The following is a 27168-nucleotide window of genomic DNA, read 5'->3' as shown; positions in this document are numbered from 1 at the left end:
TGAGTAGAGACGCGAAAGCGGTTATATGATGGCTGGCAAGTAATAAAAGAAAAGGGAGGAAATAAGACAACTTTAGAAAAGTAGAGGGAAAGAGGCCAATTTTTGGCGTGCGGATTGGTTTGGACTTTTTATTTTAGTGTTTTTAATCTGGGACAAGGCCCAAACGCAGGCCCATCGGACACAGGCCAAAATACACTACAAGAAAAAATGAAAGCTGATAAAAGGACTATTAACAGGCTGCGGGTGGATGCGTAGGGTTGCATGCACCCCCCTGGGCTATGTGGAGTAAAAACAGGAAAACGCCATTTTGCAGTGAGAGCCTTCACTCTCCCCTGGCCATTGTGATTGTCGAGGACGGCACAGGGATCGGCAAGTGTTTTTTCCACAGGCCAGAATGCGGACCAGCTTTCCCCTCCCCTAGCACCTTGCTGTAGAAAGGCGAAAGGTAAACAAGCGGGCAGCAAATAAAACACGGTCGGGACATTGGAATGCACGGCGCAACACAGCAGACAATAATCGTCTGGGTTGTTGCGCTTGTTAGTAAGCGTGCATTTTTGTTCCTGGAATGACAAGCAGTGGGGGGGCGAGCTTTTTTTTTTTCAATCGGTTTTTACGCTCGATGCTGCGTCATGTCCCACTTTTTTGACCCTTCGTGCAGATATGAGCGAGCGCATTGCACATGTATTATGTGGAAGCATGAACGAAACATGATGTATACGGGCCATTCACCCTTTTTGCCCCCGCCCTCTGGCCTGCGAGGGGGCGCTTTCTTTTCCTCTTCTTGCGACTGCTCTAGCCGCGCTCCCTCCTCGCGTTCGCTGAAAAAGGCATCTTCGCTCAGCTGCACAGGATATGAAGGTGCAAATCCCCACCCCTCCCTTCATCTCACACATCTGTTCTGCTCACAATTGGACAAAATTGCGTCCTTGTGTTTGGCCCGCGAAAAAGCAAGCCAGCGAGGAAGGGCAAAGCGCCCAGCTGGCCAGAGCCCCTCCTCGGCCAATCACCGACCCGGCGCTGCAATTTTCAAGCTCCGCCTGGGCATTCACACACCACCCGCTCCATTTTCCGTCTCGACCTGGGATGCTGGCCGGGATGCTATTTCTCCTCTGTCGCAAATCGAACTCGTTTTTTTCCAGCATAAAAGGGAGCCGTTTTTCAAATGACGAAACGACCTCCCCCGACGATCTCACCTGTATTTCCGTCTGCCCTTTTCATCGCCTCTGCAAAAGATTTATTGCCGCGTGAAGCAGCAAGGACGAGCCGGGTGTCTAATTGGTTGGGCCACAGTCAAGACTTCGGCCTTGCGAAATTTGTGATTTCTCCCTGGCCAATATCCGAAGAGGGCCTCCCCATGGCTCAAAAGACGAGCGCGGCCTTTCCATGTGTGCATTCGGAGAGGACACATCCCCCATTGTTCTCCTCAGCTGCATTTTGCCAGGAACTGCTTGTCCAGTCCTGCCATTCGCGAAATGGAGCGAGGCTTTGCTTGGCTCCTGTTTGCACAGCAAATGCCTGCGATTAGCGGCAACAATGCTGCTAATTTTGTGGAGAAGGCCGGGTCTTTCAGAGCCCCCCAAAGAGAGATGCACAAAGAGCCTCTTGCAAGAGTCCAATGCGCACAAATGTGGACGATCTTGTCCTCAGCTCCCTCGGGAGAAAAATGAATCGCGCCTCCCCCCGCGCTGCAGCCTGGGCTCCAAAAAAAGGTCCGACAGGAGAGCCGGTGGATCCTGTATGGGTGTCCCGGAGATCGCAGGATGAGCCTGCGAGACCGTCCCGGTACTCACGCGATGCAGCCAAAAAATAAAAAAGGTCTGGCTACGAGTGATCCCGTTCTGCGCTGCATGCTGGGCGACTATCATTGCACCGACAGCATGCTGCACAGAGTGCATTCAGGCGGCGTCAGATCCCGCAGGTACAGCAGGTGATTCACGCGGGCATTCAGCACGCATCACGCCTGGAGGGCAACTCCTTTACATGTCCTCCATGAGCTGCACATATTGCTGCATCTCCACTCCCCGAACCACTCCTGCTGCTCGAGCCGCGAGCCGGATCCGAGCCGCTGTGCTGGCATGCTTCTACTAGCTGTGACGGATGCATGGGCTACACAGCAAGCGGTGGCCAAGCCAGCTTTTCCTCCCGTCTCTTTTGCATTCGCACTCCTTGTAATTTTACAGCCTACCCTCACTTCCCTTTTCCAAGCAATGCGCCTCACTTCGGGACTGTTGACCCTCGCCCTCGTGTCGCTGTCGCTGCCAGCCAGCGTCCAGGCCGAGGAGAGTGGAGCCGCCGATGCAGTCTCCCCGACGACAATGGCAGAGCAACAAGCCGTGGTACGGAGGGGAATATGATCTCCAGCAGCGTCTGACATGTATGACTCTTGCGCACTAATATGGAATGTGTTTGTTTATAGACACCACAGACGACCGCCGATCCCACAGACCACTCGACCGACAGCGAAAACGCAGCCCGCGAACAGTACGACAGCGCAATGGCTGTGCTCGAGCCCTACCAATCGCGCCTCGACGCACAGCAGCAAAACTGCAGTAGCTCCAAAATACGGATTCAAGACAAATCGGGATGCATTGCCGCTGCTGCCCAAGGCTGTGCGGCCATATGTGCGCAGGGTCATGGCGTTTGTCGCCGACTGGGTCGAGCCATCCGCGCGCGACAGCAAATCGTCCTATGTGCAGAGAGTCAAAGAGCGCCATACCACGCAGCCAGCCAACGTCCGCGAGGCAATCAATACCCTGACTGCGCTTGCCGATCAAGGATACGAGGACGCGGTGTTCACCCTGGCAAGCATGGAGATGCACGGCCGGTATGGCAGCGGCGTGGACCTGCCCGGTGCCTTTGCCCACTACCAGCAGCTGTCAGAGATCAGCGGAAATGCCACTGCCCAATACATGCTTGGGATTCTTCTATGCCACTGCGCTGGGTGGTGTGGAACAGAGTAACAGCATGTCGCTGCTGTACAACCGCTTTCGCTGCCATCCAGGGCTATGTGCCAGCAGAAATGACCCTTAGGCTTCCGCCATCTGGCCGGAATCGGCACCACCATGTCGTGTCCCGACGCACTCAGTTACTACCACGCAGTAGCCCTCAAATCAGTGAGGTCACTACCTCTCGGGCCCTCCGCTTGGCCGACATCTGCCCTCGTACCGGGTGCGACTGTCTGACGAACATGGGGGCATATTCGGCGTCAAGACCAGCCCAAATTCGATCCGCAAAACTGTCAAACGCGACGAATTTAACGAAGTTGTCGAGTACCACCAGTTCAAGGCCCGCAAGGGCGATCTCCAGGCCTGCGTTACTTTGGCTGACCTGTACTACCACGGCCATCGATATAGTCCCCGCCGATTCTCCACTGCGTTGACATACCTATCCGAAGTCATCGCCAAGGGGTTCACGGCCAATGGCAAGATCAAGCAGTCGCTCGATCGCGGGGACATCCAGGCAGCAGCCCAGGCGGCTGGCATGTTTGCCACCATGCACTGGCGCGGCGAGGGCGTGCCGGTCGATACAGCACAGGCATTCAAAGTGGTACAAGATTGGTGCCAGCCTTGGGCACGGCGGATCTCTCAACGCCCTGGGCAGGATGTACGAGGAGGGTATCGAAATCCCGGCCAGCCCGGAGAAGGCCATCGACTATTTCAAGAAAGCCGCTGCCAAGCAGCATCCTGGCGGCCAGGTCAACTATGCGCTGGCAGTAATCAACACCAACCCCCAGGTCGCATACGCGCAGTTCATCAAGGCTGCCGAGAGCGGCAACATCCTGGCTCACTACTACCTGGCTGAGATGTACAACCACGGCATTGGTGTGCAGCAGGCGTGCAACATGGCCACCACACACTACCGCTATGTGGCTGAAAAGGGCGACTGGCAGCATTCGCCCATCCCTGACGCCTACGAGTCATACACGGCGGGCAACATGGAGATGGCATTGATCGGATACATGCAGGCAGCCGAGATGGGCTACGATGTCGGCAACCTCAATGCTGCATATCTGCTGGAGCACGTCCCTGGCCTGCATCCCGATGAGGCACATACACTGGCGTGCAGCCAATGCAAGCTGGCTTCCCAGAAGCCCAGTGATGCACGACCGCAGACATGCGCGTGCCCCAAGCCGCTATTTAAGGACCGCCAAACACATGACTTCCAGACCCTGACATACTGGACCCGTGCGGCGAACCAAAATGTGGCCGATGCACGTGTCAAACAAGGCGGCCACTATTATTACGGCCGTGGCGTGCGCCCGAGCCTTGAGCGTGCTGCTGCTGCGTATACCATCGCCGCCGAGGGCGAGGGCAATAGCTTTGCGATGTGGAATCTGGCGTGGATGTATGAAAACGGGATTGGCATGAAGCGCGACTTCCATCTAGCCAAGCGCTGGTACGACCGCAGCCTAGAGGTCAACGAGCACGGCAAGTTGGCCAACCACTTTTCGCTGGCCCGTCTGTGCCTCAAGTACCTGTGGGGGTGGGCGACTGGCGAGGATGTCGGCGATGGGCCACTGTTCTTTACCCCGAAGCCTGTGTCCAAGGAGGAGGAGGAGGCGGCGATTGCAGCCATGGCCAATAGAGCCAATGCGAACGATGATGATGGCGCTGACATCCGCAACATGGATGATGCGCAGGGCCAGGACGACGATGCTTGGGACCAGCCGGCACCACCGCGCCAGCAGCAGAACCAGGATGACGACGCTAGACTGGACGGCGATGACGACGACGAGGTATCGCTGGTAGAGAACCTGTTCTTTGTCATGGTACTGGCGCTGATCGGCTGGGTGTTTGTCAGAAATGCTCAGCAGCCGCGCCCACCACCACCGAACCAACAGCAGTGAAGGCAGTGTAGTGTGGATTCTAGTTTCATTTCGGAATAAAATAACGCTTTGATTTTTACAATTTAGTCATGCTGGGATTTTTAGTCATCCCCTTGCCACTGTTGCTGACACCGACCTTGCCGGTAATCGTCGTCGGGCTCTTGAATATCGACTTGCTGTTGATCGCCTTGGCCTTCAGCTTTTTGCTGTGTCCTCCAGTGGCAAACTTCAGCCACGCCTGCTGGCCCTGCGCCATGACATCCGGCTTCTTCTGCTTCTTTTTTCCGTGCTTCTTCTCGATCTTCCCCTTTTCGACTCTGTCCACTTTTTCGACCTTGCTCGCCTCAGGCTTCTCTGCATCATTGATACTCTTCAGATCATCCACATCTGTGTCCTGTGTATCGCCATACCCGACAAATGTGACCTTTAGGCCCACATCGCCGTATCCGACAATCCGCGCCGGATAAAACTGCCCATCACTATATTTCGCCAGGCACTCCATGCCAATAGACCAGCCCCCGAGCGATTTGGATTTGGCTGGTTGCGGCTTGGGTGTCGATGTCGCTGTGCTGAGGGAAAGGAGCTCCTGGAGATCAGCTTTCAACGCCTGGAGTTCGGTGTTGCCGGGGTCGGCGGAGAGTGCAAGCTCGACTTCGCTGAGCTGGGTTTTGTAAAGCTCGAGTTCTGATGAGTCCATTGCTGGAAAAGCTGTCTTGGGAAAAGAAATAACTGATAATAGATTCGAAGTTGCTGTTCTTGGTGAGATTTAGATTTATATGAGTCAGGTGGGGCAATCAGCCCAGAACATGATTGCAGTGTATTATGGTGTACGAATGTTTCGCCGCTGGCAGCTGGTAACCACTACCAAATGTATCCCAGCTAGCTCCAAAATCTGCTACCGGTGTTGCTATGCGCATAATGCGCCTGTCTCTGACGTTAGCGTGACAACTGGCTCTAAATATAGTGAGTCAGGAGTCAGTGAGACTTCTGCAGCAGGCTCTGCAGTGGATATGCATTGTAGTTGTTAATATGCTGTGTAAGCGGAGACATCAAAAGTACGCTGGGTGCTTAGCAATATCACCACTAGGAGGAGCAGCCAAGTATCTAAGCGCACCGATACGACCGCATTGTCCATCTTTTCTCTTCTCTCCTCAGCAATAAAACATTTTTGAGAGTCTACTCTATTACTACATATATGTGCTATTTCATCAGGGAACATCACAGTCAAAGGTAGAAATGTATACGTCATCGACTGGGGGTATGCCAAGGTCATCTCAACCGTATCAGACGATGACAATACGAACGCTACCCACCAGAAGAGCATGGTAGAGCTTGCTGAACAGTGGGGCTACAGCCAGAGCGATGGCGAGGAAAACGAGGGCAGGCACGATTCGCTTACTGGAACACTCCGCTATATGAGTGTGCAAGTCCTACTTAGAGCAGCGCATTGTGGACTCTAGTACGGTATTGAGTCATTGTTTGATGTCGTCCTAGACGCCTTTGCCGCCCTTGAGGACAAGAAGGACACTGACTCGTATGGCTCCAGAGGTGTCGAGAACAAAGATATCTTTACCTTTATATAAGATTTTATAGTCCAAAAAGTATCCGACCGTCCGCTAGAAGCTATTTAATTGATTAAAAGATATAATTCTTTTAAACCTCAAAGCGAGTTTGGGTGACTTGCTCTGTAAACTCCTTTTGATCTTGTGCGGCATCTGACCTCATCGGTGAAACCAGGGTGACGAAGTTGTTATTGTAGTGGTCACAGGTCTCCACTAGATATCTCCATTGGTTCAGCGCAAGAGCTGCTCTCATTGTCGGTCGGCCTGATAACTTCCATGGCGTCATCATGGTGGTCATCACCGGCTGCGCAACACTCATTAGGATGTTTATTTATGAGCACCTATTGAATGAGGCCATATAGCTCTTCTAGCGGTCATGCAATATTTGTGGGTTTATTTTACAAATTAATTTGTCTTATGAACATGCGTAGGCAGTAGTATTTGGGCCACAATGGATCCAGTCTGTATAGACTGATTCAAGAGACTGTATCGGTGCTAAGGGCCCCAAGAACCATGCAACCCAGATCATTATTAATAAAAAGTTCTTAATGCTATGCATACGCAATAAAGCAAAACTGAACAGCATCATTTCTCTCTTACTTGCCTATTGAATTTCTCAAATGAATATTACCTGCAGCACTACTGTCATAAAGACATCACTTGGTGGTATTGGCTTCCGTGATTCTATGTTGCCCCGCCTAGAGCAATTTGTACATAGTGTCAATATCATCAAAGAGCATACATACATGCTTGCACGATGGATATTACTCCATCAACTAGCTGACGATGATGCCTTTGACCCTGCAACATTTGTGAAAAAGGGTTTTTTTTTCGTTTTATTTATTTATTCATTTATCGCAACCTGAAGGCGAAGACTGTCATATCTGCCGAGGATTTCGTCAACCGGAAGGACAGGTCAGAACTGTCGAGCGCAGATTTCGGTGATGTAGTTAGATATCATATTTATGATTATCTATTGCATAATGGCGATATCAAGCTACATGGTGTACGTGAAATGAATCAGGTAGCGACATACGTGGATACCGAGCTGATGACAGCATACAAGAACAACATTGTGTTGCACTATGGCACTTGCCTACAGCGGATTCTGGCCAAATTGATTGATATTCGCAGCCGCAAAAACACACTGCACAGTACAATGGGCAATGCGTCCAAGGCTGAGTTCAATAATGCATGTCAAGTGTGTATTTATACACCTGCACAGAAGCTCCGCCAGGCAGTTGCCTCTAGGCACCCTGATCTCAGTGTGCTCACCCCACCGATGCTTGCAATCTACAACAAGCTGGCACCAGTCCTTAATGCCTATGATGCCAAGTACAGATTCGCCAAAGGACAGCCGATACTATGATGCCAAGGTAAATCCACTTAAGCATCTGCGTGCATACATTCGTCTATGCCAGCTTATCGAGAATGAGCAGCTTGGCAAGTCTCCCCCCAATGCTTGCCTCTGCGGACATCATGGATCCCAGGCCATGTGCGCTTAGACAAGCAAATAGTCAAGCAGGTGTTTGTTTCGAAAAACACGTGAGGAGGTTACCAAGATCAACGCAGCAAAGAGGGCAGCAACAGAGGCAAGGAAAGCAGCAGAAAAGGGCGAAAAGTTGGCCAAGAAGGCTGCACGCGAAGCAGCGAAGATGTCATTGGATGCAACAGAGGCCACTGCAGCAACTGCAGCAGTAGCGGCTGATTCACTTGCTGCTGCATCGGCAGCAGCAGCAGACACTGTTGCAGCACTTAACAATGCATATGCATCAGCACCCCCAGTCTGTGCACACGACCCGGTCCAAGGGATCACACAACCTGTGTGGGATGTGTGGGGCCGGGTCGCAGATCTAACATCAAAGCCATTTAAGGCGCATGGTGATAGAAAATTCCACGGAATGGCGACAACAGATGGTGTAACGATATGCATTCTGTTGCAAGACAAGATATTCAAGGCTGATGGTGCAGTAGATGCTGATGGTGCAGGAGGCGATGCTGCGGGAGGCAATTCTGTGGGAGGCGATGCTACAGGCGATGCTGTGGTAGGCAGTACTATAGCTGACTGTCGCTATATCCACCAGATCCCACAGCCAGAGCTGCAGAATCTGAAAGGCCGCTGTGTATTCATCGATCCAGGTCGGGGCGATTTGCTATACATGATGCACGAAAATAGCAGCAATGGGAAAGAGGGTGAAAAAATGCTCTACCGCTACACACGGCAGCAGCGCAATAAGGAGCTCAAGCTGCGCCACTATGACAGGATTCGTTGGGATACAAAGGATCAAGTCCCAGAAGATGCTGTCCGCAGAGCAGAGGCAGAGCTTTCCAAGCACTGCTGCCGGACCCTTAGCCCAGCAAAATTCCGTGCCTACGTTGCTGCCCGTGCATCTGTGCGGTGTGTCCTAGCACCGTTTTATGCCAACACGATGACAGCGCGAAGGTTACCAGAGCAGCAACTCACTAAGTCAAACAAGCAGCACCAGAGGCGCTGGAAGGCCCATCCGGGTGTCAGCACCAGTCCCAAGGTGTACCCGCTTCACCGCAAGCTGCGCCTTGATTCATTCATGAACCAGGCCCGTGCAGACCACAGGCTTGCCGCAAAACTCCGGAGCAAGTTTGGTCCAGACCCAGTGCTGATCATGGGCAATTGGAGTGCGCCGATGGCCCGGCACCATGCGCCGATTCGTGGCAAGGGGCAGCGCGACAAGTTCAAGCACCATGGCTTTGAAGTCTATCTGATCGACGAATTCCGGACATCGTCGGTGTGCCCGTTCTGCTGCAAAAAGTCGCTGCTGACATTCCGGCATGTTCCCAACCCGCGGCCCTACCAGAGATCGAAGAACCCAATTGTGAAGTGCCATGGCCTTCTCCGCTGTACAAGCGAGTCATGTAAGCGGGTCATGGCACAATACAGGCGGGCCTATTCGTCTCGGCTCTTGAACCGCGATCTCGCAGCAGTTCTAAACTTCAGGCTCATTTTCCAGTCACTCTGTGATTCAGGCAGTATTCCTGAACGGTTCCATCGCTTTACGGCCATTGCTGCTGATGCTTCTGGCACCACCCCTGCAACAAAGAGGCCGCGCAAGAGGTGTGCAGCAGCAGGCGGTTCTGTTGCCAGCAGCAGCGAAGCCAGCGCTGAAGCGCCTACGCAGAGCAGGCCATCCAAGACAGGAGATGTCCATGATCCGCCATTGCATCAACAAGCCATCCGACACGTTCAAATGACCGGTTCGCCGTGATGCTCTTATCGACGTGTCAACCCATGCTGACTAGCAGCCGAGCTCGCATCGCGAGCAGAGTATTTCTAGTACAGTTGAGATAACATATAAAGGCAGGTGGTGTCGTTGATGTCTGATGTGTGATTTTAAGAATTGAAATAGCAAAGCTAGGGAGTAAGGAGAAAGGGAGAAAGGGGAAACTACAAACACCGTGCACTGCCCTTTTGAAGATTCCGTTACTGCATGGTATCCGAGCACAGCAACAAAACCAAAGCAGCCTGTCTGCAATGGATCAAACTTTAAACTCTCTGCTAGTGTGTTCATCAGTTGCACATAGGTTTTTTTTCCGTTGGCATCAGTCTTGATCAGCTGACATGGCCTTGCCAGCGCTGACGTCCTCAAAACTGCAGCAACGGTATGCGAAACATCATCAGCGATATTCGCATTATTATGTAAAGAGCAAGAGCGTACAAAGTATAATTTATAGACACACCCTTGTTTGCCAAGCGGATGAGTGGCTATTGGGTATATTTGGAAAATGCGTTTTCAAAAATATATGAACAGAGGAAGGATAGCCGACGGTCTATCTGGGATTTTATATGTGTGCGTTTCAGGTTTGCCAATGGTAGCGCAGGGGGACTCTGGACCCTGAATGGCAGCAATTATGAACACCAGGATAAAATGTAGGAGGCGAAAAATGAAAGAAAAATGATAAACTGCCTATAGTTAGAACAAATCTACAAATGGTAGAAATCATAAAGCCTAGACAAATGCTAGACCATTCTTGTACACCCGTCTCAAGGCTGCCTTGTCCACCTTAAAGCGCTCCGACAGAACTAGCTTGTAAAGCTCTGGCAGCCGCCGGGTTGCCATCAGTAGCCAGGTCTTGTCTCGCAGTGTCGGGAATGCGATTTTGAGACCAAATACCAGAACTGATGTGCTTAGTGGGGTCCTCCTGCTGCACACAACCTCATCACTGGCTTGCTGATCCGAGTGGGACATGGAGAGATCTAGCGTGTGCATCCGGGGCAGCTGCGTCATGAGAATCTCAATGCTCTGCAGCGGAATTGAGCGAGCTACAAGGCGCAGACTCCTAAGCATTGGCCATTTTGCGTCCTTGATGGGCGGGAAGTCGGATTGTGGCAGAGACAGCGTGACTTTGTTCAGCTTGGCCGGGATATCAAAGATCTTGATAAAGAAGCCGTTCTTGTCGAGTACAGGGATCTGAGTTCTCTGCGAATCGCTGATGCAGAACTCGCGTATATTGCGGACCAACTTTGGGTTGAGGCGCTGCAGCTTGTTTGCATCATCGAGGATAACAAGCGACCCAATGCTAGAGGATCTTTATCCAAGTCCAGCGCGTCCGTGTATGAGTCCAAGGTCCTCCATCAGGCAGAGGCTCCAGAGTCTGGGGAACTGCAGCTTGAACCGACCAATCTGGGTCGCCGGGTAAACATGGCAATTTTGGAACGTGCGCATTATCAGCTGCTCGACATTCGGGAACACGATTGGGTTGCTGGCGTCGCCGAACATGCCCCACGGGAAGTTGCTCGAGCTGTTGACAATTTCGATTGTCTTGAGAGTGTTAGGATTGACGCGCATAGTTCCGGGATGCCGTGCCCTCTGATGGGTCTATAATGCGGATACTGGTCAGGTTCTGGAAATGCACATGTGGGATACTACGAAGGATGAAGCCATCGACCGTGATCTTGCTGATAGAGGCAGCCAACATCACGATGAGATTGTAGTAGATGTTGGCAGGCACAGTCGATAGGCTGCCAGACGTGATAGGAGTGACAGAGAATACATGGGGGAACAGCTGCAGCAAGTAGGTGGAGATGAGCTGGGAGGCGACACCAGACCCGAGGGAACTCTGTATATCCATCACATGTCATTATAAGAATTGAGCATAGGTTGGGGAGTCTGTGATGGTGTACGCCGAGCCCTCGGATAACGTCGATGAGGGTAGCATCGCTCGGTGATCAGGGGACCACCGAGACAAAGGTGTATGACCCTGTGCTGCATGCCGGCGGCGACAATTGACGGCAGATTTGAGCGCCATGTGACACGGCCTGACTTTGGTTTTCTTGGGCTCAATGACCAGGCTTTTGTAGAGTTCGTGCTTGACAATGGAATACCAGGAGTGACAGACCAGAGCCAGATTGATCGAAGCGCTCCTGGTGGCCCATATCGGGCTCGTCTTGGATTTGGACATAGTTGGCATGGCGGATTATGCTTTCGACTATATCGCCGTTCGTCAGAGGCGCTGATGTTGGCAGAGGAACGTACATGCATAGCTGGTGTTCTGGGAAAGATGGATATGAATATGGAAATGGAAGTGTGGAAGAGCAGTTGGGTGATGGAGAGGGGAAAGAGTGGAGCGGAGGTCGTGCTTTATAGATATTCGAGAGGAAGGCGGCCAGCGGTGCGTGCGTGACAACCGAAGCAGACAAGTGTCTGCAATATGCAGGCGCATCTCCGAGTGGAGAAAGACTTCCTCGTATAGAGATCCATAGTGAGGGATGTCCAGATGGGGTTCATGCGGCTTAGTACACCTGCAAGCACTTTAAGCAAGTTTATCGATTGCTTTCAAGATAAGGTCATGCGTTGTTTATGAGCAATCCGGACTGGACCAGGTTCTCAGGAACAGTCTTGCAGGTATCTGAATGGACAAGGTGGCCGAAAACAGAAACCGAAGGGTGTCCACATGTCCCGGAAAGTATGCAGCTCAGTGTACCATATGTGATGGTTTGTCCGATATAAGCGAGCCGCCAGAGTCCCATGGGTGTTTCGGATGGAGCCACCCGGAGCCAGCTGGAGCCAACAAGTACCTGGTTAGTGGTTCAAAAGAATAACTGGTGTTTCTGAATCAATGTAACCCTTGGTGCGTGGTAATTACTCACCTTTGTTATGAATAGCTGTCGGCAGTAAAAAGGACGCCAAGTAAACAATTCAGTGAAATGGCATAAGCAGCTAATCGTTTTAACAAGATGAATGCAATTTCCTTGACGTCACTGTCAGGACGTGGTGTACTTGGTGCATGTTGTATATATCCACAGAATGATCACCTGTCTTGGGGATTACCACAGCAAGAAACTCTTCAGACAACGGTAGCAGTTCTTGGACCCGGCTCCGTTGGTCATCTTGCGAAAGGAGCCAAGCACTGTGGAGCAGCAGGCCAAGGTTAGTGTGATGATGTAGGACAGCTGGGAAAGCCCCCACGCCGCCTGGGCATTTATGCGCCCTAACCCGGCTCAGGCTCAGGTTCAGGCTCAGGCCATCTCTGCAGGGGAGGGGTCCTTTTTGAGCTGCACCTGTACTTGAGCGTTTGTCTTCCCCCTTTTTCAGGCATAGCAAATTCCGTATTTCGTGTTTCGCATTTCAGCTACACTGTTCTTTTTAACGACTTGCATTTTAATCCTACTTTAAGCTGATGAGTAACCCTGCTGAAATTCAGGTGAGTTGTTGGGAGGGACCTGGCTATGTTTGCCGCCCCAGACCAGCGGGCGACGGTAGACTGGTCATTCTCCCGGGAGTGTTGGGCACATTTCAGTAGCGTGGAAGCTAAAACAAGAGGAGCTGTGTTTGTTGAATTCCATTATCGCGTAGTCAATTACCCCGGTGGTGCTCGCAGAGGAGGTCTCGCGGCGATACCAAGTCGGGCGCAGCACACTGTCGGGGCTCATCGAATACTTCTCCAACAGGTAAGCAGCACAAGGGGTCCTATGTCCACCGGCCAGGGTGTGCAGCCAGGAGGGTGCTTGGTTATTGATGTGGGAACACCAACCATGTCGACCTGTAGGGCGCAAATGGAGGATGCGGTTGCATCAGCGATTGAAAAAGTACAGGTGCAGGGCAAGCACGGGGCCCGGAATGGACCACACAACCAGCAGCGGAGGTAAGCAGGCCGTTTTCAGCATGCAGGCAAGAAAGCAGCCGGTTTTTCATTTTGTTGTTTTTTTTCCCCCGGTCCAGAGGAAACTAAGTGGTGGTTTGTTTGTTAGAGGGTCGGCATCGATCAATATCGGGAGCGAGATCGCGGGTCTGGGTCCGGCGCTACAGAGGGAGGTCGATGACCTGGTCCGCATGCACCTGCATTTGGCAGAGCGTATCAATAACGAGGTAGTCCGGCCATTGCATGTATTCCTGAACACGGATGCGTGGAAGGTTGCGCTAGAGGTAAGGGTGAGGAAATGGCTGGTGTGCGACAAGGCCAAAATGGCTGCCCAGACTGTCACTAAAGCTATCTGCATTTGGCATGTGGGTGGGGGTTTCTAGATCGAGGGCAAGATCCGGACGATGGCATCGGAGATGCAGTCTCACCACGAGTCGATTCCAAAGGTAAGGATGGTTCAGAGTTTGTGGGAAAAAACATCGACATTCGAGTGGGGGGTGGATTAGTAATCAGCAGTCATGGCAGTGGACAGCGACAGGACAACTGAAAGCCCGGCTATTTCTTGATTCTGGGCATGTTTATTTTTCCCTGTAGCTTTCGGCGCGCACAGTTTCAAAGTCAGCAAAGACCAGCCAGCAGGCAGCGCAGAAGCTCGAAGACGAGAAACGATCACTGATGCAGCTCCAGGACCAGTGGCAATCGACGATATCGACATTAGTGGAGGACTTTGAGACAGCGGATGTGGCGCGCGTGGAGCTCATCCGCGACGCCGTGTTCAAGTTCGAGCACTACCGGTCGGAGTTCCTGAAGAAGGGCCTGGGCGGGCGTTGCGTCCGCAGTGGAAGTCGCCACAAGCATGACGACCAGCCCGCAAATTGCCGCAGTGCTGAACAGCCCGCGCAACATGGAGCCAGCAGATGTGCATAGCCCGCAGCCCGCAGAGCCGGTGACATCAGCAGAGCAATCCCCAGCGAACCAAGCAGGCGTGCTATCGCCAGCAAGCCAGGCAAGCCAGGTCAGTGCGGCGCCGGAGCTGAGCACGAAGCAGTCGAAGGGATTTTTGAAGTTCAACCTGTTCCGCAGCAAGACGCGGGCAAAGCGGAACAAGAGTAGGAGAGGAGGAGGTCACGCCGGTCACAGTGACGCGCAGCGTCAGCTCGACCTTCGAATCGGCAAGCAGTCGGTCGTCAAGCATGCATACGACCAGCACGTCGATGTCGCGCGACTCGGATCGCGAGCAGCTCGATGCCGGGCGAGTTCCCCAGGCCCAGGCATGAGCGCGGAGCCAGCCTGTTGTCGACGGAGACGGGCCAGGTTGTGCCGGTGCGTAATCCGCCGATGGCGCACAAGGCTAGTGGGCAGGAGTTTGCTGACTGGGTGTTTTCCAGCGACAAGAGCCCGGAGACGATCTGCGAGCGAGGTGCCCAGTGACGGTATCCTGGTTGATCATGTGAATGGCGATATTTCTGCTGCTGGTGGTGCTGGTGGTGCTGGTGGTGCTGGTGATGCTGATGCTGGTGCTGGTGCTGCTGATCAGTGGCCGGAGCTGCAGCAGCCAGGATCTGGCAGCGCAGTGGTGTTTGACGACTCCAAATTCGACAACTCGCACTCGCCACTGCAAATCACGCAGGAGGCAAAAGGCCAGCCGAGAATCCAGTACCTGCTGCTCCCGATGCGCCTGCAGCGGATGACAAGGACGCGTTTTCAGTGTCGCCTAAAGAAGCAGCGCCTGTTGCTGAGCAGTGGCCGGAGCTGCAGCAGGCGGGATCAGGCAGTGCAGTGATGTTTGACGACTCCAAGTTCGACAACTCGCACTCACCACTGCAAATCGTGCAGGAGGCAAAGGCGGCAGAGACTCCGGCGGCCGATACGCCAGCAGCAGATAAGGAGGCGTTTGCAAGTGCCAGGTCAAATCGCCAGTGGCAGGACAAGTCGCCAGCATGGAATGCAGTGCATGCGAGCGCCAGCCGGACACTCGCGCAGCGCCAGCGCCGACGTGACGCGGGCGGAGACATCCTCGCAGCACAGCAGCGATGACGACAATGGCGAGCAGGCGTTCCGGGTCAAATTCTCAATCCGCAGTGACACGATCAAGGATAATCCAGATGAGTCGAAGGCGGCGCTGAACCGTGTGGCGACAATGCTAAGGGGGGCGCCGACTATTCGGAGACGCGGGAGGCGCGATGTTCGGACGATGTATGTGGCGCCGACGGAGGAGCAGTCGATGAAGGATGCAATTGAGGCGGAGGCCAAGGAGACGCAGGATCCGTTTGCTGCCGAGGCCAAGGAGGAGGCTGAAGAACCCAAAGAGGAAGTCAAGGAGGAGGAGATTAAGGATGGAAGCCAAGGATGAAGCCAGGAGGGCAAGGGGGAACAGTCGAGCGATGACGATGATGTTCCGCTGGCACAGGTAGCTACACATAGCCGGCCGCAGAGCAGCGCAAGCAAGACGACGCAGCCTCCCTGAGGCAGGGGAGACAGCAACGGTAGAGCCACGCCCAGTGGGAGCAGCAGCAGCAGAGCTAACTACAGCGGAGGCGGCGGAAGCTGAGCCCGAGGATGTCGAGCTCCGGATTGTTAAATCGGCTGCTGTGGAAGAGACAGCAAGCATCACCAGTGCCGAATGAGGAGGCTGGTATTGTGGCTCCCGTCAGAGCTATGTCGGAGGAAGCAGTAGCGACTGGCGCATCGAGACGCCGTGCTCCGCCACCACCTCCGCCACCACCTCCGGGAACCAAGGCGCGGTCGACGATCAAGCGGGCCAGTCGACACGCAAGCCAGCCTGTGGGCAGCGATAGTGCGGCTAGTGCACCGACTCAGAGCACAGGCGAGACAGCCCTGAGCGACTCACCTAAAGCCGCGGATGAGGCGGCCAAGGAGACCACGGAGCCAGCGGTCCCGCAGACCAGCGCATCGGGCGATCTGGCTTCCAGTGGGTCGGCAGGAGACTGCGTAGTGCCGGAGCTTGCAGCAAGCGCAGGCGAAGGTGGCAATGCGGACAGCAAGGTGCCGGTGCTGGCACGGACCACGCATCGCGGGCGGCGTGTGGACTCGAGCAGTCCGCTGGCGCTGGAGCTTTCGGTGCGCGAGACACTGGACTACGACTTCCAGTACCGGGTGGGCAGCCAGCTGGACTTCAGCTACAAGGTCACGGGCGAGGTGGTTCTGCAGGTGCACAGCAGCATCCCACCGCTGGAGCTGGCGCCGGTGCGGCTGTGCGTTCAGCGGGCAGGAGAATGTGCGGTGGGTGGCGAACCCGGCAGTGGTCACATTGGATACGTCGACTGACGTCTTCGGGCGGCAGTGGCGAATGGTACCGGTTCGTGCGGCCGAACCTGTTCGCGGAGACGACAGGCAGCGTCACGGTGTTCAAGTACCAGGAGACGGGCTCAGGACTGGAGCACATGCGGGTGATGCCGGCGGTATTCCGCAAGGCCTGCACATGCACGCCGACGTCGTGCGCCCTGATGCTGTTCTACGAGCCGCAGGCCGCGGGGCCGTATGCGGGCGACGTGCTGGTGGAGCCGGCGCTTTTGGTGAATTTCCTGGGCCGGGTGACCAGCCAGGCGTCGCGGCCGACGGGCATCTGGTATACCGAGAAGAACAGCCTGTTGTGGAAGCTGGACGACATTGCCGTGCCGGTGGAGCCGCTGAGCGACGACGAGTCGATGAAGAACATGCAGACGCTGGTGATCAAGGCCCAGGGCGAGGGGCAGGTGGCGCCGGGGCCGGTTGCGTTCCGGTTCGCGGCGATGCGGTCGGGGATTGTGGACCTGGGGCTGAGCGTCCGCAGGGGCAGCGCGGCGGTGGATGTGCCGGTGATGAGGTCAGTTAGGTCGGGCAAGTGCACGCACCTGTTCCAGCTGGACGACGCCGAGCTGGGGCTGCGCGAGCAGACGCCGGCAGCTGAGCCAGGCAGACGACGGCGACTCGTCAGAGGGATGACGGACAGCTCGTCGGCGTGGTCCAGCGGAGACGAGGCCGAGGAGCCGGAAAGGGCGCCCAGGGCGGCCGACTGAGAGTGGGAGGCAGCTTTTTTTCTCGGCTTGGCATTCGTTTTAGATAACATCTGATCTTTGTTTTCTTTTATTTTCGCACTATTATACTTGGAATGACGGATTTCTCCGACAAATCGCAGGGCGCGAATCCGTTCCGGCCGTACGCCGAGTCGACGGGCAGCCGCACAAATGCAATGTTCGAGGAGCTGCGAAACCCGCTGGAGGGGCTGCGCGCAGCAACCAACGGGCAATTCGAGAGCCCGCTGGCACTGCCGCCCAACACATCGGTGGTCATAGAGGACCTGGATTCGGTGGACTTTCGGCGACTACGAGCACGTGGACACAGCGCAGGCAGCTAGCGAGCTAGTCAAATTCGCGTGCTACCGGTACGCAGCAACGCTTGCAGCCAGCCCCTTCAGCATGGCACAGACGCTGCTGCAGGTGCAGTGTCTGCCGGAGGCCGCGCGGCAGGACGCTGTGAAGCAGGACAAGGCCAGCGAGGAGGAGGACGAGGGAGAGGCGCCGGATCCCGACGACCCGGCGTACTACGAGTACCTGCGGGCGCGGGCTGCGGGCAGCAGCGCGCAGTACCGGGCAGCACCGCGGGTGCGGGCGGACCACAAGGGGTATGTGGACGGGACGCGGCCCGGGTACCAGCTGGCAGCGCTGGCGGGCGGCAAGTGGGCGGCGCTGCGGGCGGTGGTGCGGCAGCCGACCGAGGGCGTGCTGAGTCTGTTCAAGGGCTCCTTCACGCAGTGGGCATACGACATGCTGCATCTGCTGCTGCAGCCGACGCTGGAGGGAGCCATGAATGAGCTGCTGGGGCTGTACGATAGCGCTGCGCTGGGCGCGTACATTGATGCTGGGGCGCCCAGCGCGCTGACGCTGGTAGCGTCGCACGTGATCGTGGGCTGGCTGCTGGCGCCGCTGGAGGTGGTGCGCACGCGCCTGGCTGTGCAGAGCGCGTCGCCTGTCCACCGCAAGTACCGCGGGACGCTGCATGCGCTGCGCACGGTTGCGCGCGAGGAGGGCGGCCTGGTGGGCCTGTACGTGAGGGCCGCGCACGTGACCGCCACCCTCATCAAGCACGCGCTGGACCCGGTGTTCCGCAGCATGGGCGCCTTTGTGCTGGGCCGCGCAGGCATCGACGCCTACGACCACCCGACGAGCTTTGCGCTGGGCGGCCTGGCGTGGAAGACCCTGGCGGCTGTGGTGATGCTGCCCATCGACACCGTGCGGACGCGGCTGATGGCCCAGCCCAAGTACGAGCGCCGCCAGGACGGCTTCCGCGAGTTCCGCACGTGTGTCGCGCGGTCGCCAGTGCCCTACACGGGCATGGCCAACTGCGCCTGGCGGATTGTCTCCGAGGAGGGCGAGTCGCTGCCTTCCCTGCAGCGGCGCCGGGCTGCCATGGCGCGGGCCCGGGCCGGCTGGCGACGCCGACAAGGCTGAGCGCCTGGGCCGCGTCGGCCACTTTGGGCTGCGCGGGCTGTACCCGGGCTTTGCGCTGCAGCTGACCGCCAACGTGACTGTCTTTGGTCTGGGCTTGCTGGCCACCGACGACCTGGACGATGCCTTTTAGACTCTTTTATTTTGCCAAAAGCCGCTGCACTGTGCGGGCCACGTAATAAACCGCCCATGCGCGGGCCGCCAGCGACAGTCCCAGCGCCAGCCGCAGTGCGTATGCGTGTGCCCGGAAAAAGTCCAGTCCCGTGACCTTGTATGGCTTGCGCCTGCGCGGCCCCCACACATGCGCGTGCAGAGCGTTGGTGATCCAGTTGACGTCGGCCCACATGCGCCTATCCATCTGCGGCCAGGGGCTGGCCACCGACACATACGCCGGGTGCAGCGCTGCCGAGGCCGGCAATGCCAGGTCGACCAGCCCGCTGGTGATTTCCAGCGAGATCCCCCACAGGAACAGCTCCTTGTCGCTGGCGAACCGCACGTCCCTGTACCGCGCATTGACCGAGCCGCGGTTCTGCGACCGCACCACCGAGAACTCCCGCGCAAACTCCAGCGGCAGCACCGTGTAGTGCGTGGTGCCCAGCACTCTCTCCATCACCCAGTACCACCATTTCTGCCGGGACCGCGGGAACACGCGGGCCGCGACGTCCAGCGGAATCGACCGGTACTCTTCGGTGAATGGCGCGCACGGCGTCTGCACGCGCTTCAGCAGCTGGCCCAGGTCGATCCAGTGCGCCGACGCTACCTCCGCCGACACCCTCAGCTCCGGTGTCCTTCCAACCACCTGCAGGAACACATGCGGCACCACCACCATCATCGTCTGCAGATTGAACCACATGTACGCGTGGCACGTGTCGAGCTCGCCCAGATACTCAAACCCCTCGCCGCCAATGTCCAGCCCCAGCTCCTCCTGCGTCTCGCGCACCGCCGTCATTTTGTCGTCTCTGTCCGAGTCCTCGCGCTTGCCGCCCGGAAACCCTATATGCCCCGACCACGGGTCGCCCGGATACGCTGCCCGCTGGATATACAGCACCTGCGCCCGCGCCGCCCGCACGTCCTTGTGCGCCAGGAATGCGTGCAGCGACTGTAGCTGCGACGCCCTGCTGGTGTATCTGGGCAGCTGGTCCGCGTGCAGCCGCAGAACTATCGCCACGCTGCCGCGCTTGTGGAACTGGGAGCGCCGTGGTGGGATCGAACTGAGGTGTCGCGCCAGCTGCGATATTATCTCTGTGTGTGGAATTTCCAGAACGTTGGTGCTCATTTCGAAAGACTGCAAAACAAAGTGGTATTGGTAAACAAGAAAAAGACAGCTGGGAAGGAAAAAAAAAAAAAAAAACAAGAAGAGGCGGAGATCGAAAGTCAGAAACAGGCGGATAAAAACTATGCGCTGCTGGAAGTTCCCAGATGCGGCCCATTGTTCGAAGCAGCTAGTCCTGCCGCAGATGGGAGCTAACGAAGGGGCTTGCCATTTCCTGACCTCGATATCTCGGCCTGCGATAGGCTTTGAAATGGACCGGTGAAGCTGGCCGTTGAAAGGAACTATGCGCAGATTGAAGTGGCAACAAACAGGTATATTGAAAGTTTCTAGGAAAGGGTGATTAAGGCTCAGAAGGAAGAAGAAAATTGTCAGGCTGCTGGTGGACAGCAGGGTATCTGATTATAAGGGAGCAGCAGAGGGCGACCTCAGCATGGAATGCAGCTGATCCAGGTGTGCAGCTATACCACTAAGGCATTGGTAGGTGGCTACATGCGTCTGGCGAGAACCAGCCGGCAGTCGCGTTGGGGATGTGCTGGCGTAGAGGCTGCGTAAATTACTGATTCCATCAGTTTCGGGTATCCACTGTCATCCAGCACGCTTGGTCCGAGGTGGGTATAATCATCAGGCAGGGACAAGTCGTAGTCCTTGAGCATGTTGGCGAGGATAGTCGACACCTCAGCCCACGCCAAATGACGGCCAGAGCAGATCCGGACTCCAGAACTGAAGGTCAGAAAGTTGGACCGCGACTTGTCGTTATCCAAGAACCTAGTGGGATCGTATTTCAACGGCTCATCCCATGTGCTCTTGTGGATGCTTGAACCGGAATAACTGGCCCATACCTCGGTTCCTTCAGGAATGAAGTGGCCCTGCAGTGTTATTCCACCAGGCGGAGTTACACGAGGCACAATGCCGCCAGGAACAGGACACAGACGGAGTGCCTCGTATATGCACGCTTCGACAAACGGCAGCGACTTCTTGACATCTACGTATGTGATGACATGGTCTGCCGCGAAATTGCTGCGGACTTCATCCACAGCCCTAGCACGTAGCTCAGGATGCAACATCAGCAGATGCGTGGCCCACTGTAGCGCGTTCGAGGTCGTTCCAGTGCCCGCCAACATCACTTCAATTGACGACGCGTGTATCTGTCTCTCATCCATCGGGGTCTTGGATTCAGGGTCCTGTGCGTCAAGGAATGCCTGCAGCAAGTCCGCCGGCTTCTTGCCACCTTCAGCCAAATGCTTCCTACGCGCGGCGATAGATTCGTTGCAGTGGTGAATAAGCTTCCTATACTGCGACTCCCAGTGCCAGGTTGCCAACGAAAACGGAAAGAACTTGAACAGCGGCATCATTGCATGAATGCCGTGGATCGTGAGGGCTGCCTCAACCCGGTCTGCGGCTGTTGCATCGTTATCCTTCAACCCTCGCGGCTCTATTCCGAAAGCCAGTGCGCTGATTGAATCCAGTGTTGCGAGCGTAAAGTCGCGGCTATAATCAATCTCGATTCTGCCGCTCGAGCTCTGCGCCAACTCGCTGTCCCATTTCGACTTGAGGCCAAGAATCCCGTAGCGCAGGATGTCATGTTCCATTCTGGAAATATAAGCAGGATTGAAGTACGGCCCGAGCTGGCGCTTACGCATAGAAGCCACCTTTGGGTTGCGCGCGCTGACCGTGTTTTCAATTCCAAAAGTATCAAACCCCATGTAAAAATCGCTCTTTACAAAGGCATGGGAGGCAAGCACGGCCTTAATATCTACCGGATTAGAAATTACAACTGCGTTCGGTCCCATGACGTAGATATCGCCGTACATGCTGTACTCCTTTTTTGTCATTTGCCCAACTCGACCAGATATATTAATGAGCTGTGAGCGTAGCGGTGTCAGGCGGGCCAGGAATGAGCCAGGGATATGGCGTAGTGGTGAAAAAAATAGAGCGTGCGCAGTCCTGTAGCTCGCGTATCCCCCAGCAATAATGGCAACCAGGCGGACAGTGATGCTCCAGTTGAAGTACACAAGGATGCTCTCCAGAGCATTAAGCTGAAAAAGAAACATTGTAAATGCTACTGAAATAGCGGTATACGAACGAATATAGTGATGAGGAGTACACACGGGGAGTGGATGGGGAGTCCTGACGGTGGACGGGGGTGTGATATTTATATTTGACCGCCAGGGCGGGATGACGTTCGGATAGGGTTTTTCGAGTTGCAGTAAGAGGCAATGCAAATGTGAGAACTCAAGGGTGGTGGGGAGCGGTGAAGAGAGAACGAAGCCACTGTCATGGAGTAGAGCCCATGCCATCCAGAGAAAGTAGCCGGGCTAGAGGTGGCGTACTATTTGCCCAAGAGGTTTATCTATTGTCTCTGTGGTTTCCAATCACACTGCTGCTACTCGTGATGAATACATTTCCTGATCCACAGTCAACAATAACCCCTGTGTTGCGCCTCTACCTAGCTGAATACCAACAAAAAAATATGTATATCAATTGTTATCTACTTGGAGGACCGAGTGCAAGGTATGAGATGGCGTATCAGGCGCAATAAAGTGGCGGCATGGACGTTGGCGCTCAGCTTGTTATAGGGCTGACCCAATTGCATCAAGTTCAGGCGTAGCTGAAGAGCAACCAGCCAACATCCAGACTCCAAACGCGCAACATGCTGATTCCTTGGCAACGATAGAAGCCCCTGAAGAGGGCCTGTAGCCTCCAATGAGAAACGGTCGCTTATAGCCACCTCTGAGGTCCTTTTTATTTGTTTTCTGTTAATTTTCCAATAGTAATATTTTACAAACCATCAAACCTCACAACAATCTGACAGAAGCTAATAAAGGAAATGTCAGAATTTTCGATGTGGGTACGCAAAGGTTTCGATTATTGAAAGGTATTATTTGTTGTCATTTATGGCTTGGAGTCCCTTGCGCCACCATGGGCATGGCCGAAATGCCTATGTGCAAAGGCTCAGGCAGACAACCAGCTTCCCTTCTTCCCCTCGGTCATATTGTTAAATTATTTTTCCATATACCCGATAACCACCCATCCCCTAGATTAACCTATATACATATAGCCATTATGCATAAGCTATCCTCCTACAGTCGATGACTGACTTGGTATTTGATCTCAACTGGGTATGGTGTTCTGGAGGAAATATAAATCTGTATAATGATAGATGATCGTTCCAGCTACTTTTTTTTTGATGGGGCTATCACCAGTGTAGATTGCGTTGAATACCTAGGGCTTCATAAGGCGCATGAATTAGCGAGAAAACAGCATATTCAAGAGCAATTTGGATAATTTTTCGTAGAATGTGTGAAAGTCATTGCCGGGCGGACCTGCACCGATTTTTATCCCAGGATCATACATAAAGATGCGAAGAACCCGTTGAAATATCATGCCACTGGCCAGTTTGTCAAGCTCACGAGGTCTCTTCTCCATACTTAAGGATACAAAAAGCACGAGTCGAGAATTAGAAAAGTAGAGGTAAAGAACACGGCGCAAACCTCTGGCTGCTTGGAGCATTTATACTGATTTTTGCTATGAATGCATGGTGCCATCATCGGCTGGTTGTATTCACCACAGGACTTAAAGCAAAGCAATCTAGGTGCGAATCTTGATGCGGACCTCGGGGACATCGACATCCTCGTCGTCGTCGTCGTCGCAGCAGACAACCAGAACAATCCACTTGACATGCTCGGGGATCTCCTTCTTGGTGATGCTAGTCACAATCTCCGACATCCTCATCGGCATGCGCTCGGCAGCCTTCTTGCGGTTCAGGAACGGCGAGTACAGCATGCTGACACCCGAGCTGATCATGTTGACGCCCAGGTTGTGCTCGTTCCGGAAGTAGTCAACGAGCTCCTGCAGCGTGATATCGTGGTCAAAGTCAAACATGTCCCAGTCGCTGAACTCGGTGTCGTTGTACTTGCGCTTCTCGGGCGCAATGGGCTCCGAGAACCCAAAGAACGGCAGGGCTAGGTTGACGAAGCCGTTCTTGTAGTCCTCGATCGACCGCTTCTTGTCGCCGGAGCTCGACCCAATCAGCTTGTACAGCTCCAGGCACACCAGTCCAGTCACCAGCGCTGTGGTCGTGGCGATGGCCGGGATGATCTTGCCCGCAATCTGCTTCGTGCGGAACCGATCGGCCGGCGTGATGCCGTAGTTGGTCGCGCGCAGATTCGATGCCGCCGTGATAAAGTCAATGTGGAAGTTGCTGTCGTCGTCCTTCTCAAAGTCGGCCGGCGACAGGCGCACGCCCGCAAAGCTCGAGGGATCGGGCATCGAGTTGATGAGCTCGTCGAGCTGGCTGGCGTCGGCGTCACCGCTGCCGCTGTCGTCGTTCTCGTTGACCTGGATCTTGACACCCGACTTGGGGGCGAAGGGCGGGATGCTGACGGCTGTAGCAACAGCCTTGATGTGCTCGCGGTCTCGGCTGCCCTTCAGGCCGTAGTTGAAGGCATGCAGATTGGCGGCAGCAGTGACAAAGTCAACGTGCAGGATCGTTCGACGCGTCAAAGGCAATGGCATCCGGAGCGCGCTTGGGCGGCGACCAGAACAGCTGGCCCGAGCTTGTGACCGAGTCCTTGGGGAAGTTGTACAGCAGCTGCAGGATAGCATTGTTGTAGTGCTCCTCGAAGCGGCGGCGGCCCCAGGCGACGCAGTCGTCGAATGTCAGCGGCTTGTCGTCAACCAAAAAGTTGCGGATGCTAGTCAGCGTCTCGATCTGGCTGGTCTCGTTGGTCTGGATTCATGGCCGACTCGATGTAGTTGGGTGTCGACAGGAACGCATTGACGTTCTCGGCTGGCTGGGCAAACAGCCCAGCAAACAGGTCGCGTGCCCACTGGATGGTGTGCTCGATGGCGTTCGGGAAGTTCTTGAGCGTACACATCGGAATCGACTTCTCGGGCGGGTCGCGGCTGGCCGAGTACGACTCGGTCAGGAATGGCACAACAACCTGCGTGTTACCCTTGGTGCCTAGCGTGCCAGACTCGAGCAGCGGCTTGCGGTAGAAGACGCAGCGGCGGTCCATGTACTGGCGAGCCTCAACGTTGTCAAGCGCGTTGGTCACGCCATCGATGCCTTCAAAGAACGAGTCATTGTACACGGCCTCGGTCTCGGCTCCAACGCGGTCCTGGTGCGTCTGGATCTTGCCCTTGAGCTCGGGGTTCATGGCAACCACAGCGGCCGACGCAGTCTCGGACTTGAGCTTGCCGACATCACCAGGGCGGAACAGGAACTGGCGGTTGAGGTTGCTCTTTTCAATGGTATCCATATCAGTGATGTGGATGACACCCTGCGGACCGGTGGCCAGGCCCATCATCGCCCAGTTCTTCAGCATCTCGCAGCCGATAGCGCCAGAGCCGACCAGGAACTCGCGGAAGTTTGTGATCTTCTCATGGAACTTGCGGCCAAAGACTGCAATCTGGCCGTCGTACCGCGAGCCGATTGGAGCGAGATCCTCCTCGGAGGGCTCGAAGCCGACAGGCAGGGACTCGAGCGAGTCAAAGTACATAAAGTTCTTGATTGGCGAGAACTTGCCTGTGCACGCCTTCAGCACCTCCTGAGCGACCAGACCGCCAAACACAGCGACCATCGGGGACAGGTCGCCCTGGGCCTGGTACGATAGCTTCTTCAGCAGCTCGGCGTCGAGCTCGGTCTTCTGCGACCATTTATCGTTGATCCCGTTGGCCAGGCGCAGCACCTCGGCCGCGTCGGCATCGTTGCCGGGCCGGGGCAGCTTGCCGCCGTTGGCAGCAGCAAAGGCATGCAGGGCTTGGAAGCCAACGTGGTACTGTGCGGGACGGTCGAATTTGGCAAAGTCCGAAACCAGGAACTCGGGGTTCTCCAGGGCGTCCTTGAGCGATGTGAAGTTGACTGTGACTGGCTGCTTGACCTGCTGGAACAGACCACCGCGCACATAGTCGCCGAACACTGTGGTGTCACCGATGCTGAACGTGTAGGGTCCCAGGACCTTGACCTGGCGCGGCTCGCAGCCGTTAAGCTCGCCCATGCCCTGCACTTCAGTGAACGTGACAAACTGCCCGTCCTCGAGGCCATGGCGTGTCTCGTCCAGGCACGTGACGACGCCCTCAGCGCTCTTCTCGATACTGGCAACCATGCCCGACAGCGGCTCCTCGCCTGTGGGATCAACCACAACAAAGTTTTCGCCAAAGTCGTTGAAGGCGTAGCCAAACAGGCCACGCAGCTCCGTCGAGATATAGTAGATTCCGTTGGCATGCGCTGCTTCGCTAAACTCGAGCTGCTGCAGCAGTGGCATTTCCGTGACAACGACGCAGCTGAACGCCTTCAGATCCGCGGGCGTGAGCGAGCCGCCAAACACCGACGTCGGCACGTACTGGTTGAGCTCGGCCAGGCGCGGCGCAGTTACCTCGTCGCGGCGCTTGCCCACATCCTCCTCGTGAAGGAAGAACTGTGACGACAGGTCGCGCAGCTCGACGGGCGCCGGGTCATAAAGCGTGACGCTCTTGACGCCAGCCAGGATAACGTTCTTTGCAATCTCGCATCCGAGGCCGCGCAGTCCGATGATCAGCACGTTCGACGCGCTCATCTTCTTCATGGCATCCACGCCCAGCACGTAGCTAGAAGTGTTTCAAGAGCATTAGCATACAGAACCACTGTTTCAGCGGCAGAATCACTGATTTCGAATTGCGGTACTTACAGCTGGCGCGAGTACAGGCCCTCGTCGATTTCGACTTGGCTACTGGTGCTCTTGTTGTTATCGGTCATTTGTTGCAATAGAATAAGGTGGATTGGAGTGGTGAAGAGAAAATAATTAGCTGGAGAGAAGGTCCGTGAAGAGCGTGTCTGCGGCCAAGTGATTTTTCTGCTGGTCTCGCTGGCACACGGGGTGGGCGGGAAATGACGTTTCGCTCTCCTACACGCTGACTAAACCGATCTGCTGCCACCAGCTCGGCTCGGCTCCTGAACCGAAAATT

The 27168-nt window shown here is 55.3% G+C and overlaps 12 protein-coding genes across 12 annotated transcripts; 7 read left to right on the top strand and 5 right to left on the bottom strand.

Annotated features, from left to right (window-relative positions):
- The first annotated feature begins 460 nt into the window (after window positions 1-460).
- Window positions 461-1366, top strand: DL89DRAFT_143196 (uncharacterized protein). Its single transcript, XM_040883462.1, has one exon. It carries the CDS (start codon window positions 630-632, stop codon window positions 1164-1166), a length of 537 nt encoding a protein of 178 aa, XP_040744497.1. The 5' UTR covers window positions 461-629; the 3' UTR covers window positions 1167-1366.
- On the top strand, window positions 1276-1989 carry DL89DRAFT_143191 (uncharacterized protein). The gene has a single exon (XM_040883461.1). It carries the CDS (start codon window positions 1384-1386, stop codon window positions 1762-1764), a length of 381 nt encoding a protein of 126 aa, XP_040744496.1. The 5' UTR covers window positions 1276-1383; the 3' UTR covers window positions 1765-1989.
- Window positions 1945-4893, top strand: DL89DRAFT_267030 (HCP-like protein). The gene is made up of 6 exons (XM_040887334.1): window positions 1945-2336; window positions 2417-2481; window positions 2540-2946; window positions 3031-3084; window positions 3119-3519; window positions 3545-4893. The coding sequence occupies exons 1-6, from the start codon at window positions 2208-2210 to the stop codon at window positions 4844-4846; spliced, it is 2358 nt and encodes a 785-aa protein (XP_040744495.1). The 5' UTR covers window positions 1945-2207; the 3' UTR covers window positions 4847-4893.
- Window positions 4859-5578, bottom strand: DL89DRAFT_267029 (uncharacterized protein). Its single transcript, XM_040887333.1, has one exon. It carries the CDS (start codon window positions 5520-5522, stop codon window positions 4902-4904), a length of 621 nt encoding a protein of 206 aa, XP_040744494.1. The 5' UTR covers window positions 5523-5578; the 3' UTR covers window positions 4859-4901.
- Window positions 5579-10293: 4715 nt separating this feature from the next.
- On the bottom strand, window positions 10294-11832 carry DL89DRAFT_267013 (uncharacterized protein; the record flags this gene model as incomplete). The annotated part of the gene is given in 5 exon segments (XM_040887332.1): window positions 10294-10941; window positions 11042-11045; window positions 11205-11451; window positions 11471-11582; window positions 11603-11832. 5 exon segments carry the CDS (start codon window positions 11830-11832, stop codon window positions 10371-10373), a joined length of 1164 nt encoding a protein of 387 aa, XP_040744493.1. The 3' UTR covers window positions 10294-10370.
- A 1150-nt stretch (window positions 11833-12982) lies between these two features.
- DL89DRAFT_143129 (uncharacterized protein) lies at window positions 12983-14461 on the top strand. The gene is made up of 4 exons (XM_040883460.1): window positions 12983-13506; window positions 13613-13787; window positions 13887-13949; window positions 14098-14461. The coding sequence occupies exons 1-4, from the start codon at window positions 13091-13093 to the stop codon at window positions 14428-14430; spliced, it is 987 nt and encodes a 328-aa protein (XP_040744492.1). The 5' UTR covers window positions 12983-13090; the 3' UTR covers window positions 14431-14461.
- Window positions 14462-14957: 496 nt separating this feature from the next.
- DL89DRAFT_257085 (uncharacterized protein) lies at window positions 14958-15856 on the top strand (the record flags this gene model as incomplete). Its single annotated transcript, XM_040885494.1, has 3 exons — window positions 14958-15079; window positions 15144-15410; window positions 15487-15856. The coding sequence occupies 3 exons, from the start codon at window positions 14958-14960 to the stop codon at window positions 15854-15856; spliced, it is 759 nt and encodes a 252-aa protein (XP_040744491.1).
- Window positions 15857-16161: 305 nt separating this feature from the next.
- Window positions 16162-17522, top strand: DL89DRAFT_257084 (uncharacterized protein; the record flags this gene model as incomplete). The annotated part of the gene is made up of 3 exons (XM_040885493.1): window positions 16162-16746; window positions 16808-17329; window positions 17367-17522. 3 exons carry the CDS (start codon window positions 16162-16164, stop codon window positions 17520-17522), a joined length of 1263 nt encoding a protein of 420 aa, XP_040744490.1.
- A 92-nt stretch (window positions 17523-17614) lies between these two features.
- Window positions 17615-18953, top strand: DL89DRAFT_292481 (mitochondrial carrier; the record flags this gene model as incomplete). The annotated part of the gene is made up of 2 exons (XM_040890313.1): window positions 17615-17812; window positions 17853-18953. The coding sequence occupies 2 exons, from the start codon at window positions 17615-17617 to the stop codon at window positions 18951-18953; spliced, it is 1299 nt and encodes a 432-aa protein (XP_040744489.1).
- A 79-nt stretch (window positions 18954-19032) lies between these two features.
- Window positions 19033-20494, bottom strand: DL89DRAFT_267010 (uncharacterized protein). The gene is given in 2 exon segments (XM_040887331.1): window positions 19033-20291; window positions 20308-20494. The coding sequence occupies 1 exon segment, from the start codon at window positions 20224-20226 to the stop codon at window positions 19090-19092; it is 1137 nt and encodes a 378-aa protein (XP_040744488.1). The 5' UTR covers window positions 20227-20291; window positions 20308-20494; the 3' UTR covers window positions 19033-19089.
- A 31-nt stretch (window positions 20495-20525) lies between these two features.
- DL89DRAFT_267008 (putative cytochrome P450 monooxygenase) lies at window positions 20526-22334 on the bottom strand. Its single transcript, XM_040887330.1, has one exon. It carries the CDS (start codon window positions 22272-22274, stop codon window positions 20709-20711), a length of 1566 nt encoding a protein of 521 aa, XP_040744487.1. The 5' UTR covers window positions 22275-22334; the 3' UTR covers window positions 20526-20708.
- Window positions 22335-23628: 1294 nt separating this feature from the next.
- DL89DRAFT_322263 (ubiquitin-activating emzyme E1) lies at window positions 23629-27037 on the bottom strand. Its single transcript, XM_040891335.1, has 5 exons — window positions 26892-27037; window positions 24970-26811; window positions 24703-24938; window positions 23782-24638; window positions 23629-23727 (listed from the first exon to the last, which is right to left on the bottom strand). Exons 1-4 carry the CDS (start codon window positions 26957-26959, stop codon window positions 23812-23814), a joined length of 2973 nt encoding a protein of 990 aa, XP_040744486.1. The 5' UTR covers window positions 26960-27037; the 3' UTR covers window positions 23629-23727; window positions 23782-23811.
- Window positions 27038-27168: the final 131 nt, after the last annotated feature.

Source organism: Linderina pennispora (genome assembly GCF_002104995.1).
Source record: "Linderina pennispora strain ATCC 12442 chromosome Unknown DL89scaffold_5, whole genome shotgun sequence".
NCBI lineage: Eukaryota > Fungi > Kickxellomycota > Kickxellomycetes > Kickxellales > Kickxellaceae > Linderina > Linderina pennispora.
This window is presented reverse-complemented; position numbering and strand designations above follow the sequence as displayed.

What these genes read in the sequence shown, in the direction of transcription:
- DL89DRAFT_267029 (XM_040887333.1), bottom strand. Translation starts at nt 5,522, where the DNA reads ATGGACTCATCAGAACTCGAGCTTTACAAAACCCAGCTCAGCGAAGTC.
- DL89DRAFT_143191 (XM_040883461.1), top strand. Translation starts at nt 1,384, where the DNA reads ATGTGTGCATTCGGAGAGGACACATCCCCCATTGTTCTCCTCAGCTGC.
- DL89DRAFT_267010 (XM_040887331.1), bottom strand. Translation starts at nt 20,226, where the DNA reads ATGAGCACCAACGTTCTGGAAATTCCACACACAGAGATAATATCGCAG.
- DL89DRAFT_143196 (XM_040883462.1), top strand. Translation starts at nt 630, where the DNA reads ATGTCCCACTTTTTTGACCCTTCGTGCAGATATGAGCGAGCGCATTGC.
- DL89DRAFT_322263 (XM_040891335.1), bottom strand. Translation starts at nt 26,959, where the DNA reads ATGACCGATAACAACAAGAGCACCAGTAGCCAAGTCGAAATCGACGAG. An exon ending in GGCCTGTACTCGCGCCAGCT is followed by an intron (nt 26,812 to 26,891) that starts GTAAGTACCGCA and finishes AAACACTTCTAG; the next exon opens with CTACGTGCTGGGCGTGGATG. An exon ending in CGCGTCGAACGATCCTGCAC is followed by an intron (nt 24,639 to 24,702) that starts GTTGACTTTGTC and finishes AGGGCAGCCGAG; the next exon opens with ACCGCGAGCACATCAAGGCT.
- DL89DRAFT_143129 (XM_040883460.1), top strand. Translation starts at nt 13,091, where the DNA reads ATGTTTGCCGCCCCAGACCAGCGGGCGACGGTAGACTGGTCATTCTCC. An exon ending in CGTGGAAGGTTGCGCTAGAG is followed by an intron (nt 13,788 to 13,886) that starts GTAAGGGTGAGG and finishes GGGGGTTTCTAG; the next exon opens with ATCGAGGGCAAGATCCGGAC. An exon ending in ACCACGAGTCGATTCCAAAG is followed by an intron (nt 13,950 to 14,097) that starts GTAAGGATGGTT and finishes TTTTCCCTGTAG; the next exon opens with CTTTCGGCGCGCACAGTTTC.
- DL89DRAFT_267008 (XM_040887330.1), bottom strand. Translation starts at nt 22,274, where the DNA reads ATGTTTCTTTTTCAGCTTAATGCTCTGGAGAGCATCCTTGTGTACTTC.
- DL89DRAFT_267030 (XM_040887334.1), top strand. Translation starts at nt 2,208, where the DNA reads ATGCGCCTCACTTCGGGACTGTTGACCCTCGCCCTCGTGTCGCTGTCG. An exon ending in TGGCAGAGCAACAAGCCGTG is followed by an intron (nt 2,337 to 2,416) that starts GTACGGAGGGGA and finishes GTTTGTTTATAG; the next exon opens with ACACCACAGACGACCGCCGA. An exon ending in GGCGCGGCGAGGGCGTGCCG is followed by an intron (nt 3,520 to 3,544) that starts GTCGATACAGCA and finishes AGGCATTCAAAG; the next exon opens with TGGTACAAGATTGGTGCCAG.